This window comes from Liolophura sinensis, chromosome 11, assembly GCF_032854445.1.
Source record: "Liolophura sinensis isolate JHLJ2023 chromosome 11, CUHK_Ljap_v2, whole genome shotgun sequence".
NCBI lineage: Eukaryota > Metazoa > Mollusca > Polyplacophora > Chitonida > Chitonidae > Liolophura > Liolophura sinensis.
Genome location: NC_088305.1, coordinates 26062235 through 26078498, shown reverse-complemented (window position 1 = coordinate 26078498; position 16264 = coordinate 26062235). Strand labels below are relative to the sequence as shown.

The following is a 16264-nucleotide window of genomic DNA, read 5'->3' as shown; positions in this document are numbered from 1 at the left end:
TTTGATTTGTTAGTGTGTGTCAATGGTAGCATAAATATGATGTCTGTGAGTTTTCTCACAAGAAATTACTTTGTTATTTCTGTTTGTAATTGCTTAGTACCTATAATGTATTGGAAAGTTGCAGTGGTTTGTAATTTACAGTAAACAAACAAACGAAATGTATGAACCAAAGGAAATCCAGGTATAGAAGTGTGTAATCTGTGATTTGATATTTGTGTCAGAACCACCTGTGTTACTATGGTTACGTAATTGCAGGATGTTCGTCAGCGTGCCGCCACCAAACAATCGTTAAGAAGTCGTTACCGTACAACCGTCCTTGTGTCTCATTTCAATTGTCTCCCCTTACATCTACCACAAACACGGCAGCGTTTTCTTCGAATGTCACAAGTGTATGGTATAAAAAGGAGACTTGATAAAATGGCCTTGATAGAGGCAATTGTTTTTATGGACTTGGCCAACCTAAACAAGGAAGTTGAGGCAATGTGACGTCGTTGACTGCGCCCAGAAAACCGACTGTATTTAATAGTGAAAGTCGTTCACCATCAAGTACAATCTGTTTTAGTAGCCTCTTGAGCTATGCATGAACGCTTGTAGACTTCAACACAAACTCCCCTTTATGAAAATCCCCTTATTACCAAAACGCACCACATTCAGATCACAAATCCCTGTGTCTGCCACATGGACTGTTCTTTGCGCAACACTACAGGGTGTTTTTCTTTAGAGAACCTAAACATACATATGCGTAGAAAGTACATTGTGTCTTGAATCACAAACAAACGCGAATACATCGTTAATTAGTCTGTAATTTACGCTTATAACAGCTGTGAGTGTACACAGGTGTTACAAAGACGTCGTAATGACGTAATTGCTACTCTCCTCAGCATCTTTCACATATCCAACGTTTTCTCGGGACTGCACGTGTTCAGGAGGAGTCAGCTTATTTCCACATCCGCAACATTCGGCAAATCCTTTAAAACTGGGGCAGAACGGAAGGTAAGTTGGCCAGCTCCACCTGTTGAGAAATCTTTGCACTAAGGGGAGATCATATGTCGTGTCTTCCGCGAATGTGGCATGAGAGGCCGCATGTGTGGTAATTAACAATTTGCGCCATCGTAAGATTCCTCGTTCTTCGGCTGTGCCTGAAACACGAAGCATGGGTTAATTAACTACACACCAAGAATAAGTGTTTCATTTATTAGCACATTTCTGTTATATAAATATGAAACGTTTACACACTAATGTCGATATTTTCAGAAATAGTCCAGTAAATAAAACTTTGTGTTATAAAATGTAAAAAGCCGAAAAAATGTAATATCATATTTGTCGGATTTTTACACTTAATAATATCAAGTCGTTCTTACTAGACTAGTTGTGTGTATTAAGACATCTATTACATTACTATGTAAACGGATTAAGTGTGTACTATAAAAGGATATCCTTTTAATTAATAACACAGTGTTTGTAAATGTATCTGTTAGGTATTTTAAAAGTGTTTATAGACGAAGTACATTTTAATGTGCAGACAGACCCCAAACGATTTTAGCCGAAAAGTTTTGTTAGTTGGGGGTTGACATTTGAAATAATAAGAGCTGCATTATGGTGAAATACTAAAGGAGACAGTACCAGGTACAGTGTTGTCCAGTAGAAAGCCGAAAAAGCCGCCCACGAACATGCTGGTACTACACAACACAGTCAGGATCTGATCCGCAATGATGCTTCCTGGAACAAGATTTGCAACCGAACGTAAAAAGTTATAAGAATAGAAAAAAATGACATTTCCATTTTGACAGCAGCTGACTATACTTTTTATCTTTAGCTTAAATGCTACAAGACAACAGCAGGTCTGTGTGTCTTGGCCTTCTCGGTTTATTTTTTAAAAAACATGGGTGAAAAAGATCTTTTCTACCTACGTTTCACAATAGGTACGTCACTTCAACATATGGGCTCTAAACTCTAAAATTGACATGCTTTTGGAGCTTTGCATAACGCAGCCTTTTTGAATGTTAAAGTATAGATACTGTCTGTCTCAATCCCCGCGAGGGTATGTCTTAAAGATGCCTAAGTATCATTAACAGCATTCAGAACAAACACGTTCCTTGAGTCTGAAATGTCGAGAACCGACACCACAGGAAACCTTAAATACGTACTTTTAGATTCCTTTTTTTACATCAATGTTTCAATTATTGACTTATTTTAGATAGTCAAAATTTCGGCACTCATTGAAGTCAGCTGGGATTCCCACTGAAACCTTTCACTATACTGATTTTACTGTAGCGTTTGAATCCCTATACCATTACCTTATAAAAAAAGAACAACAATTAATCCCAAGCGGAATAAAGAAAGCCAACCATGGGAGACTTCTTTTTTGTTGGCATGTCAAATGCCTCGAAAAGTTCTGCTTCGAGCAGCAGCAGTGATTTTTTAATCTATTAGAACAGTAAAACTTACTCCGGTAAAACGAATTGAATGAGCAAAACATATGTTGAACACGGAAAGGCTTGCTTCCCTAACCAAATTTTTTTCATATGTAGAATTCCTCAAATAGCGTCTCAGATGAGTATCGTTTTAGGTGCCTTATTTAATTGTTAGCTTAAGTAAGATAACTTTGGCGATCGAATATACATCAACGTGATTGGTGTTTCTCCAACCTACATCTGCTCAAATAATTTTATAAATTCCCTGGATAATACGTTCTTACCAGTTTTAATAGCTCCCGGATTGTTCCCCATCCAATTTGGTAAACTTAAACCAAAAAATATTGAAAATCCAAGAATAAAAAGATTTCGTGACGAGTTCAAATCTACGAACTGAAGCGTTGATAATCCCACGGCTGCCACCATGCCTGTCAAGATAATAACAGTTTTAGTTCAATACGAAAATGGATACTCAATTTATTGGCCCTACCATCCTCTTGATGCCACAAATTTCAAATCAAATACGACAGACATTTGTCAAATTTATGACATGACTATCTCACAGTTACTACCAAACGTGTGATGAAAATAACAGGTTTAGTTCAATACGACAGTGAGCATTTTGACGGGAGCATTCCACAGCTGCCACAATTCCTATTCTAACAGCGAAACGTAGAAATACTGTCGATTTAGCAAAGGAGCTGATGTTATCTTTTCTGACAAAGATATCAGAAGCATTTAGACAAAATAAAAATAAAGATTGGTCGCATTACATGTTTCATAGTTGTTGTCCGGATGGCCAGGAACAAATGTCCCGATGGCGAGGAACAAATGTCCCGACGGTGAGGAGCAAATATCCCGATGGCGAGGAACAAATGTCCCGATGGCACTTACCAAATGTGACCATAAACATGCCTCCAATGACCGGACTAGGAATCGTGACAAACAGAGCTCCAAACTTCCCCAAACACCCGAGAATGATCATGATGAGCCCTCCCACCTGCACTACGCGACGACTTCCAACCTTTGGGAAATGAACATAGCCCTCTTATCGTAAAGGATGGACATCGTATGGAATATCACTTTCTATATCCTTCCATATGAAGAGAATTATCGTGGGTTTTCTCCAGATTCTGTGGGTTTCTTCCCAAAATAATGGTGGCCGTCGTCGTATAAATGAATCATTCTTGAGTACGGCGTAAAACACCAATAAATAAGCTGAGAAAAAGTGAAGAAAATTCTATAGAAATGACATGATCGAGTAAAAAAATTAAACAGTGAAAATCCCTTACAGTTTATTGCTTTGTCGAAAAGATTTATTGTGAAAAACTTCGAGTAACCAAGTCACCAATGGTTGCGCATGCGCGTAAACTATGCAACTTTCACCTGTACGTAAAGGTAGACCGAACATCCAATTTCATTGTATAAAAGACCTCGTAAACTTTCTAATCAAAAGTCGAAGGTGAACCAGAGGGAGTTTGCTAGATAGAATCTAGAAGGAAATTCCAAAGGTGGAATTTTAGAGCAATGGGCCTTCTCTCAATATTGTCACTTTCTCCAAAACATTTATTCAGGGCCTATTTATTTAGTATTTACTTGATTGTTATTTCACGACATATTTCAATTATACACACTAAATATCAGTGTTTTACTTATAAACACATTTCTGTTACACATCGTGGTGTTTATTCATAAAGTCTATCTTCAGTTATTAAAGAGAGTTATTTCAATACACAAAATAGTCCAGTAAACCTGACTTTATTCATAGTAAATGTCACCGGTAAATATGTCACATGTTTACTATAGTAAACACTTTCACATGTGCATCGGTTTTTACGATAAACAGTATAAAGTTTATAAAGTGGACCACTTGAAGCCATGTTAACTGGACTATTCTTGCTTCTTGAAAATATCCACTACATCACTATTTCACATGATTGATTTAATAAACACATCTCTTTAATTACGACACTGTCCTTAGGAATAATCAACAGGACAGGTTTAGTATTTAAGTGTAAGGAAAATCTGTTTATAAACGAAACACTTATTTTACGGTGTAGGCACATGAAAGAGAGCCAAACGGGTTGGTGACGCGGAATCCATTACAATGTGAAAATGAACTCATTGTATATACAATGGGATACTTCATATTCTTTCTGTTTCATTTTTTTTTCATAGGAAAAAGAGACTGCCATGGAAGTGGGACCGTCCTTGGAGAGCTCTGGAATACTCAGTAAAGTTCATTACAATGTGCAATACCGTTACCTTTGTAATCCCGATTGCTCCTATATTCTCGCTGTAAGAAGTAGTCCCGTTTCCGGAGCCCCAAGCACCGGCCAAGATGCACCCTATACCCTCCATACCTATACCTGACAGAGCAAAGATAAAGCAAATAAGTACTAAGCAACATATTTGTATATTAAACTGTATAGTGTGTAAAGAGTAAAAACCAGAGCAGGAACGACAGTGTGAGAGACTCCCTCCAAGTGAAATCCAGTATTCTTGTCAGTTTGCCACTGTTCGTCATTTTTGTTTTAACTGTTCATGTATGAGAGTCTTGAATGGTAGCAAACTGCGACATAATACCAGCAACTTAAGCAGAATTGAGTAAAAAAAATTCAGCTGTGTTACTTGTAATTCATTGCCACAGTTTAGAATTACTCAAGATACTTTTTGTCAAACGAAATTTCCAAGGAAAGCACCGTTCATTACTTACCTCTGTTCACTGCGTGATCAGGGGGCGGAGGAGCTCCGCTTAACCTGGCGCAGGCGTAGTAATCTCCAACTGACTCTACCATGGAGGCCAAGACTCCAGCCAACATACCGAACACACCGGCTACGCTTACAGTAGGGGTGCCCCATTGTCCTAAAAAGATAAATGAATGATTTGGGCTTAACGCCCTATCGGCAATATTATGCATGTAGATATATGGCACTTACTTAGCCTATGTGCTTTATCTAGGGTGGTATATTCGGTAGTCATTAGTACACCTGGCGATGGTCGCGAGTTAACCCCTGGCCCCACCCGGTTTCCCCGCACCATAATACTAGACGAGATATTCTTGAGAACGGCATAAATCATCAATGAATAAAAACTGAAAAAAAAAAGATGAATTGACCGTGAGTCAGTCAGTTCATCCTCCATATTGTTGATCAATGAGTTTATGCAATTTTTCCCCACCCCTTTTGCCCATGTGAAGTGTTCTGTTGAGTATTTAAATCTAGATACCCCATCAATAATTGTATTGTTCTCAATTAGTATGAAACAAATTCTGAATGCCCAGTGCAAATCTAAAAATAAAGACATGAAATCCCACAGCCAATTGATAAAATAAGACTGTTTATCGTTTTCTATAAATACATTAATTCTATTTTATGTTTGGTTCACTGCACAAATGAAACGGATTATATATGCACTTGGCTTCAAAGTGAATTGATAAAATAAGACTGCTTATCGTTTCCTATAAATATATTAATTCTATTTTATGTTTGGTTCACTGTACAAATGAAACGGATTATACATGCACTTGGCTTCAAAGTGGCATCTCAAACTAGACGTTCATACCTGGATATGGGAATCGGAACCAGGGGGCGCTGTTAAGTACGGCAATCCGCGAGTCGGTCCTGGCTTGGTACCCCCAGCCTTCAGGGTCAGAGGTCAAGGCTCCTGACACGGTCAGGATGTAACAGATCAGCCAAGCTAAGCACATGCCCAGCAGCACCTGATGAAGAAAGACAGGAAAAGCCTACAATTAACGTACTAATCGATTTATTTAATTGTTGTTGCTGCTGTTCAGAGACAAAACCCATCAAACACATGATTGGTTTGCAATGAGTATAGCGACTATATAAACATGATGGGTTGCAATGAGGATGGCGACATAATGAACATGATGGGTTTGCAATGAGGATGGCGACTATATGAACATGATAAGTTTGCAATGAGGATAGCGACTATATAAACACGATGGGTTGCAATGAGGATAGCGAGTATATAAAGATGATAGGTTTGCAATGAGGATTGCAACTATATTAACATGATGGGTTTGCAATAAGTGCATAACTGACAATACTTCTATACTTTTTCTTGTTTTATAGTCGGATAAGGGGTTTAATACAAATAGGAACCTTTCAACGTTTAAACTTAAAGTGTTGTGGTGCACGTACTGGATTTTGTGCATCTGATAATAGGCATCTATGTCTTCCCGACATCATCGGAAATTGCCTTATTAAAATTAATTATATGTAGACAGTGGTGCTAGTTTTATTCACAAAACGTTTGGGAATTTTAACTTCAGATATTGTTTTACCGGTTTTCTGTCTAAACAGGGTCCCACCCAGTTATCTCCCTTGAGGTAACGTTTCCATTTAGTTTCCGTTTTTGGAGTAAACTGTGATTAGGTGGAACCTCTAAAAATGGCTAATTAAAGTTAAAGCGGCACAAGCTAGTTGAAGACTTGCCTTAAAGACAGAATTTAATTTTGTAAACTCATCTGGAAAGCCCAGGATAAGCGTTAAAAATTTGTGAAACCAATCGGGAAAATATGACTATCTCCTAATGAAATACAAGCATATGTACAGCAGACACATTCGGTGATATTCCATATTTTACGTAAGATTAAGAACATCGATTTCATGTCAGACCCCTCGATATTTTTGCAACTCAGAATGACCTGATGTCTTGTTATTCTAAATTATGCTACCTAGAATACAGTCACTGCGATGAGCTACACGTAACCTACACAGATGGCGCCCAGGCCTACTTCGGTATCCGGACTCTCATTTCTCTCCAATTCTCAAAACGACGTGTAACACAAACCACTAAAGAACTAGGAAAATATAGGTACGGAATCAAGACGAAATCAGGCAAAGAGAAACAGTCATCACTTTTCCGATGATGTTGTAAAGGTATTGTTCTAGGAGAATGAGTAAAATTAGCATTCAAATTGTTTACCATGCTACAATATAAGTTGTCGATGATAAAATATCTAACTTTGATAGCAACTGTTCGTGTGTCCAAGGCAGCGGTCCAATTCTACTGGATGAATACACGGCATTGAGCCTAGCGAGAGACCGGAAAACACTCGTTAAGTGTGACTATTTGCTAACTATCTTACTTCCATCGCTGAATCTCTTCTCACTCTCAGTGACGTTGTCGTTTATATTTTAATGCAAATCGTCGAAATATTACGGAAAATTGGAAGAGGGTCCAAGAGAAATTCTGAGAGAAAATATGTAGGAGGTGGTATTTTCACGTTTAACCTGAAGTTACTGTAATTATCAAGGTGTTAGGGCGCCCACCTTATCAGCGGAACGCCAGAAAAAACGACTCTTTTTGCTTAAGTTTAAGGTGATGAGTAGCCACAAAAAATCCCCCATTATCTCGTGTTACTTGGCTTCTAGTGGATGAGGGTCCTGTAGTTAAATAGACAAAAGAGAACAGGATACAACAACAACACACATATTACTACTCTCAAAGTTTATCGACTCTCCACCACATGACTTGCACCGGATCGTGTACCTCTTGTTACACATGCAAGTGGAGACAACTGTGGCGGCAGAGGAATAGTTTTGGGCACGGTATCTGAGCGAACTGAGATACATATTTTATCAACGACAACTCATATTCTAACATGGTACACGGTTTGAATACAGATTTCACTCAGGCGCCTTGACCACACCTTGCGTCCTTCCAACATCATTTTATCTTCGGTAGTTTGTGTTAAACGTCGTTTTGGGAATTGACCTTGCGACTATTGACCCGGAACGTCAATCTTGGTTGACAGAAGGTATACGCATGTCTGTTTCGAGGCATAGATATGGAGTAAGTCCAATGAGAATTGTGTACAAATTCAAATGTGTACGTTGTTGTACTCTTGACATTTTAGCAGTTTCCGTTAATGAAATGACTTTCAGCTATATGCCATATTAGTAGCACGACAAAGACGACATCCTGTCAGGTTGAAAGATGGGGGAAATACCTGTCCGTTTGGAGCCAATAACGCTGACCAGCGATTCGGCATGTCTGGTGTCTTTGGCATGGTGTTCTATAGTGAAGTAAGGAGCCTCTCACCAATGCGGTCGCTGTGACTTCAAGTCCAGCCCATGCTAACTTTTTCTCCGTAAGTCTTGCAGCAACCTGCGGATCGTCGTGGATTTTCCCCAGGGCTTTGCCCACTTTCCTCCTGTTATAATGCTGGCCGCCGACGTATAAGTGAAATAGTCTTGAGTATGGTGTAAAACACCAACACAAAATATAGTGTAGTAGCAATATAAATACATCGACATTGAAACTGACCGGATGTCATTATAAAATTATCTAAATATTGTTGAAAATGCTGAAAACCAAAATACCTGTGCCACGTCTGAGGTTAAACGTGTAAAGTGTACTTACAGGAAATAACCGGAAGATAGGCACAAAGTATACACCGCAGCCTGAGCCCCTTCTGTAGACAGGAAAAGGGATCGAGACGTCCCGAAGGTACTGTGAAAACAGCGCAATTAGAAACATTGTCCTGAAACGAAACCCACACCAGGTACTATATACATACTAGTAGACAATAAAACGTATCACTAGGAAACATCGACCAGCCCAAACATATATTTTGTTCTGTTTCTGTCTACAAGTATTTCTGCCTATATAAACCTATTGCAGAAAATACACAGTAAATGACTGAGGAAGCCAACCTATCCACAAAGGTGTAGGCTGATAACTGGCAATAGCAGTGGCTCAATGACAATATCAGTTGGTTACTACTATTAAAAATTGGTCACTGGCAATAACCCTGTATGTAGGGCCCGAAAAGCTGACCTTTCCGTAATACCAGTCCGTGACTTGTATCCATGTTACAATGCATTAGAATGATATCGATACAGTGAAGGGGGCATGTGTGCACTTAGCGTTCCATTCGTCGTTTTTTTTTCAGTGAAAAAACATTAATGACTTTAAGGCAAGCCATGCATTAAGTGTCATCTTTTGTGGGGAGCCATGATGGTAAAACATGGCTGTCAGCGTCACATCATCACAGTGATTTACCACCGGTGTAACCAGTATATCATTGCTGCTGATATTTACACAGATACTAAATCCATATACAGGGGAGGCAATCCAATTCCTGCATGGAACTCATCTACTGTTAAATAAATAAAATACCAATCGAACATCGTGGTAACTGACCCAAAGCAAATTTCTCTGCATAGTGAATTAGAACATGCACCAAGATAAACAGCACCTCCCACTCAATAAATTTCGTTAATTCTTGTCTTGTTCTTTTTTTTCTTTTGGTGGCTAAACATGGCTAATTGTTTGAAAATTGGCTTATGTGATCTGCTCTCCTAACAACTTACAAGACGGCTATCCACCACATGTTTGCCGCCTGAGCGGCTGCAGCTCCGAACAATGATAGACCAATCAGAGTGATCGTTGGAACTATGGCGAGAGGTCCGATGAACCGCAGAATAAATCCCATGAGACCGCTGAAGCCGATGACTACTTGGAACAACGCTGACACCAGAATGGCTCCCTGGATCTGTTAAAAGAAAAACACACTATTTCATTAGCATTGTCCTCTGGATAAATGACCCAGCAAATTCAGGAGTCGAATGTCCAGTGTTAAATAGAGAGTAAGGCAAATGCAACATACGGAAAATAATCAATGCTTTAGTTTTGATTCTAGAAACAATTTACAACTAAACACAGGGCTTGGCTGTTACTATACCATGTGTAAATTTTGCACGTTTTTCTTTGCTCTGACAAACATAAACAAAAATGAAAGACATTTAATCTGCACGCTTTTTATGTTCTCTAAATGTATAGAAATTAATATAATGACAGTCTTTAAAAATATCAAAATAAGCCAGCGAACAATTTTTCATACTTGTCAAAGTAAACATGTGAAAATGCTAACCTCTGCAATCCTTTCCTGCCACATTGCACGATGCTCATCGCTTCCCACTGTCGGTATCTCTGCTTCGGATAAGCTGCAATTGTCTTTCATATAGAAAAGAGTGTTGAATATAAGATGTAATAGCTAAAAAGATCGGGAAATTTTTAGATTATTGAATCAAACAAAAGCACAACCACATTTCTACTTTGGCTGCATGGGCCCTATGTAATTCCAGTATACTGTTTCTCTGTTTCAGCAAAACTTCATGAATCAAGCAATCTTGGACCACAGTGGCAATTAATATTGTCGAGAAGTCATATTGTTGGTAAGGTATCACACAAATGACACTGACATCCGGAGCAGAAGAAAGCGAGATAATTAATCGATATACGAATACAGAATTATGCGGCACGCACGACTTTGCAAAAATACCAAGATCATGACTATAATTGGAGTGAGTGAGTGAGTGCTTGGGGTTTAACGTCGTACTCAACAATTTTTCAGTCATATGACGACGAAGGAATCATTAGGGTGCATGCACGTGTAATGTGCCTCCTTGTTGCAGGACGGATTTCCACCGCTCTTTTATTTAGTGCTGCATCACTGAGACGACTTACCGAAGGCAAGTAAGCCGTCCCGCCCGAGCCATTATACTGATACGGGTCAACCAGTCGTTGCACTATCCCCTTCATGCTGAACGCCAAGCGAGGAAGTTACAACTTCCTCTTTTAAAGTCTTAGGTGTGACTCGACCAAGGATTGATCCTGGATCTACCGGTCCCGGAGCGGACGCTCTACCAACTGTGCTATCCGGGCCGGTAGACTATAATTGGAGATCAGGTAACCACGACATAGAAGAAAAACATCTCGTGCGCACGACACCCAAGAGATCTCGAGGTGTTGACTTACTGCAAATCTTTTGCGCTTGAAAGAATCTTATCAGAATAAATAAACATAAGTGAATTCTTTAATAGTTGCATGTGATCATTTATTTTATGTTGAAGAATTGTTATTGATCACACATTTTGTGCAGCATGCTTACTTGTATGTAGGTGGTTTCGTAAAATACATTCTCCGGTCGTTATCAGATGATTCACAACGTCTATCACATAAAAGGGCTCTTCCGGCATTGACAAAACAACGTATGTACTTCACATCACAAACACCAGGACATTATGGGTCCACATAAGACACAGATTGTGGTTTAATTCTAGAATGTATCACTTGTCATTTTGAAATATAACTTTCGTTTTCGAAGTTTTCTCTGAGACACGTGTGTTTTTCTTCAAACGTTTCAAATGTGATGTAAACTTACTCTTATCCGTGAACGGACAGCACCATTCTGGTAGTGACATAATGGCGATCGTTGGCGTCAGGAAAGTAAACGTCGCTCCCTGGACAATAGGCAACCTGAGCGGACAAAGTTGAATAAAGTCGTAAGGAACAGAATATCGTGTACGGATAACAATATGGCATGAGATATGGACATAAGAGAACAGAGCATCGTTTGTGGATAACAGTATAGTATGATATATGGATATCAGGAAACAGACGATTGTGTGTGGATAACAATGTAGTATGATATATGGACATAAGGGAACAGAGCATTGTTTGTGGACAACACTCTGGTATGATATATGGATATCAGGAAATAGACGATTGTGTGTGGATAACAATATAGTATGATATATTGACATAAGGGAATAGAGCATTGTTTATGGATGACAATATAGTAGGATATATGGACATTAGGGAACAGAGCATTGTGTGTGGATCACACTATAGTGTGATATATGCACTTAAGGGAACTGAACATTGTTTGTGGATAACAGTAGAGTATGATGCATGGACATAAGGGGGAGATATATTCATGTGAAGTCAATTTTAACTTGGTTTATGGCCAGAAAAAAGATGGGCCACTGCATACATTTCTCACAGTTGTTGTGCATGAGAACCGTTGATCGGGCAGAGAATGAGTGAAGAGTGTCGAGATTTCTCTTATTCTATCACTCACATCATCATCCAAATCGAAAACTTTTCCTCCGAAAAGGAAATCCCCAGAATTAGATCCACCACTGTAGGTCATCGCCTCGTCTTCTTCGCGCCTTTTATTTGAACAACACTGTACTTGACCTTGATCTAAATCAGCTGTTTGTGACTTGAATTTGATACGGTAGCTTCTCGTATGGCAACGTAGCTAACAACAGCACTACAGCCCCATGACAACACCGACGTTTAATGCCCGTGAACAGCCCATACAAAGGGAGATCACTCACAACCTCCGCTCATTGTCGGAAAGAATCAGGCTAACACCAAAATTTTACTGAAAACCTACTGGGCCTTAACATTATAGGAAGGGTCCGGTGTACAAAACGTCCTTAACAATGTGACATGTGCAACTGTCATGGAAACTTATCAGTTTTAATAGCACGTGTTACCATGACAATTACCCTTGCGCACATATGTTGAACTGGACACAGGGCAGAGTAACAAGGGAGACAACTCTCGAAGGCATTTGTTTTTGGGCCATTCCCAGTTTTTCTCAGTTTGACGTCTGGAAAATGTTCTTTATGATGATAAATTCGTCTTTCGGTATTTGGCTTCGGTCCTCTGAAAATGTCGTTGCTCTCAGTCGAATATGAGGCTGCATGCTCACGCAAATCTCCATATAATTAACAATATATGTTTGTGAAAGAGCAGTGTATTACGTAAGGAGAGCAGTATGGCATGATAAATGCGCATGAAAAACAGAACACAAAGTGTGGGTAACATTACGGCATGATATGTGGGTGTTGAGGAACGGAACATTTTAAGTAGATATTTTTAAAATGCACTTTTAACTAACCGGACTCATGCAGTTCCTCCAAAATCTCAACTGATTTTGGCCAACGGTATTTCGGACAAAAGAATGCTTTACGTTTCCATTAAGTGGAAACTTGTATTAAAATACTCTAGGCCTGTCAGAATATTACATCAGTGCAGAGTGTTTGGATGTACAAGTCACTGCTTGCAGGTTTCACCTGCAGTGGCTTGTAATCCTGTGGATGTAAAGGCCCTTACGTTCGTCACTCACCTACAGCCAATGGTCGTCTGCAGTAATGTACACAGTCCAGAGACGAAGAAGATGGTGCTGATGACATTGCTGATTCCAACATCATCTTTGTCCATACAGAAAAATGGTGCCAGAACCAGAGGTACCGTTAAAATGGCACCAAACGCTGTCAGGTATTGCTGGAAAGAGAGCACCATATCATGCGATAATGCTTAACCGGTAAATAATGAAACTGAATATGTTGGTTAATAAAAATAAATTTATGTCGGTTTTGTGGACTCATATGTTTATTGATTTTATGGCTGTTTTACGCCGTACTCAAGAACATGTCACTTATACGACGGCGACCAGCATAATAGTGGGAGGCAAAACGAGCAGAGTGGGCCAATGTGTAGAAAACTGCATGTGGGTACATTCGTTATAATCCCAACGTGGCGCAATGACCCAGGAGCCTCTCCCCAATGTGGTCGATGTGAGTTCAAGTCCAGCTCTTGCTGGCCTCCTTTCCGGCCATACGTGGGAAGGTCTGACGGCAACCTGCGGATGGCTGTGGGTTCCCCCGGCTGTGCCCGATTTCTTCCCACCATAATGCTGGCCCTCGTCATATCAGTGAATATTCTTGAGTACGGCGTAAAGCACCAATCAGATAAATAAAACAAATTAGAAACAAACTTCACCTGAAGTCCCAAAGCGATACACATGTACCAAGGTGGGACTTCTTCCACGGAGTATAACAGGTCACGTGGTCGTACAGCGTCGGCGAGTGCTTCTGTGTCCTGTCAAATGAGAAACAGAACAAAACTAAGGCACGTGTATAGAAATAAATGCGTGAACAATCTGGTTTATACAGTGGCCTGTTGCTTTTAACTTGTCGCCAAAACTGTGATCAAATTCATTGTAACTTATGTTTCTGACAGTGCCAGGATCGAAATTGTTTTCAAGTTTTAGTATAATATAACATTAATAAATAAAAGTGCTGTATAAATCATCCTTTCTTGGACAGCAATATACCGAAGGGTCCTAAATATGGTGTGTACATATCTGGCCGTGTGGCATGTTTTAGATCCTGTGTATTGTGTGACAACTTCAATCAACGTCAAGAGTTATTACTGCAAAATCTAGTGTGTCAAGGTTATTCTATCAAAAGTCTTCACTCTACGTTTCTTAGGTCTTACAATGATTATAATTCTCTCGTCAGTAAATATGGACAGAGCGTTCAGAATCTCTGGAGCTCTGCTTCAAGAACAGACATCCGTATACCACTCGTCAACCAATAAGGTCAATTAATGATCGCAAAGTCAGTTCCCAACACGATCACACAGATCACCAAAGAACTAAAACAGTATATAAAGTACGAAAATAGGACGAACTCATCGAAAGAGAAGCGGTCAACAATTTTCAGTGATGCTGGAAAGACGCAAGGCATGTTCTAGGCGACTGAAGGAAATCAGTATTCAGATCTTGTACCATACTAGAACATAAATTGTCGAATAACAAAACATGTATCTCAGATGCGCTTTAATTGCAATTGTTCATATATCCAACGTGGCGATGTTCATCACGATGAACATACATCCCCTAGCGCCCGGTTAAGCGGATTCAGACACAGTCATGAGGTCAGCCAAGAGGGTGGGGGGGGGGGGGGGAGGGGCACAATTTGTACCCATCGGAATACCTATAGACTTTTGATATATGGTTCCTAGAATTTCACATACAAGTTATTAACAAGAAACTCGAGCAAGTCGATGAACAACGAAACATCTAATGAATGGTAGCGCTTGTATGCTGTGGAACTAAAGAAGGTTGTGTTTCCTTTGACGTTAATATATTGGTGACCAGTTTTATTATACCGAACACCGAAACAATTAGTGATGAAATTCGATCCATTAAATCCGTGTGAAGAATAGTAGTATAGACAGTGCAACATTTGTTTTCCATCAGTACGGGGTGGGAGCACCTACATCAAACGCACACACCTATGAAAACTGATGAAATGAAAAAAATGAAAACTGAGTCATGAAAACTGACCGTTGTCTTATATTTGGTAGTCTAGAGCGTTGCGTAAGACAACCATACAATAAATAATGAATACAAATGGTTGCCGACAGAACTACTAGTCTGACACTACACCGATAACTTATCATCAGTGAGCTGAAGTCTCCTTCAAAACTTTCTAATTAATACAATTAAATCAAAGGCGGATAAGCCTGCACGTCAATTTGTCCCACTACCACAAAAGAGAACACAACCATCTACACATGACATTGCGTGCTCAAAAATCATATATATGCGTACTTTATGCCTTCAATCGACTGGTAAATGTTGATCCGGTCTCCAGTTGGTTAGCGCGCTAGCGCAGCGTAATGACCCTAGGGCCTCTCGCCATTGCGGTCGCTGTGAGTTCAAGTCCAACTCATGTTGGCTTCCTCTCCGGCCGTATGTGGGAAGGTCTGTCAGCAACCTGCGGATGGTCGTGGGTTTCCCCCGGGCTGTGCCCGGTTTCGTCCCACCATAATGCTGACCACCGTCCTATAAGTGAAATATTCTTGAGTACGGCGTAAAACACCAATCAAATAAATAAATAAATACTTGGGGAATTCCCCCACGACCTGGGCGAGTCTCAAGTTGTATTAAGCACAGAAACACGCTTACGCACCAGCTGTTGCTCAAAGAAGTTTACGCGATATTCCTCACTAAATCCCCTACTCACAGTAAGTTTATTCCCTTACAGGTTGATAGGGCTGACGAGAACAGATACTATAGGATACTATAAACGACGTTCAGTACAGAGAGCAAATCCAGAGCAGCGACAACAGCGTGATAGTTGGCGAATGGTCACACTTGACTGGTGAAATACGGTCTCCTGTTACCTTAGTTAGGGTTTTATTCTAACTGTTCATATAAATGTTTAAA

General features: G+C 39.8%; 1 protein-coding gene across 1 annotated transcript; it reads right to left on the bottom strand.

Annotated features, from left to right (window-relative positions):
• Window positions 1-764: 764 nt before the first annotated feature.
• LOC135477666 (solute carrier family 23 member 1-like) lies at window positions 765-13496 on the bottom strand. Its single transcript, XM_064757849.1, has 12 exons — window positions 13373-13496; window positions 11615-11709; window positions 10322-10404; window positions 9762-9943; window positions 8809-8929; window positions 5980-6136; window positions 5131-5280; window positions 4680-4783; window positions 3309-3438; window positions 2699-2842; window positions 1624-1719; window positions 765-1139 (listed from the first exon to the last, which is right to left on the bottom strand). Exons 1-12 carry the CDS (start codon window positions 13465-13467, stop codon window positions 841-843), a joined length of 1656 nt encoding a protein of 551 aa, XP_064613919.1. The 5' UTR covers window positions 13468-13496; the 3' UTR covers window positions 765-840.
• Window positions 13497-16264: the final 2768 nt, after the last annotated feature.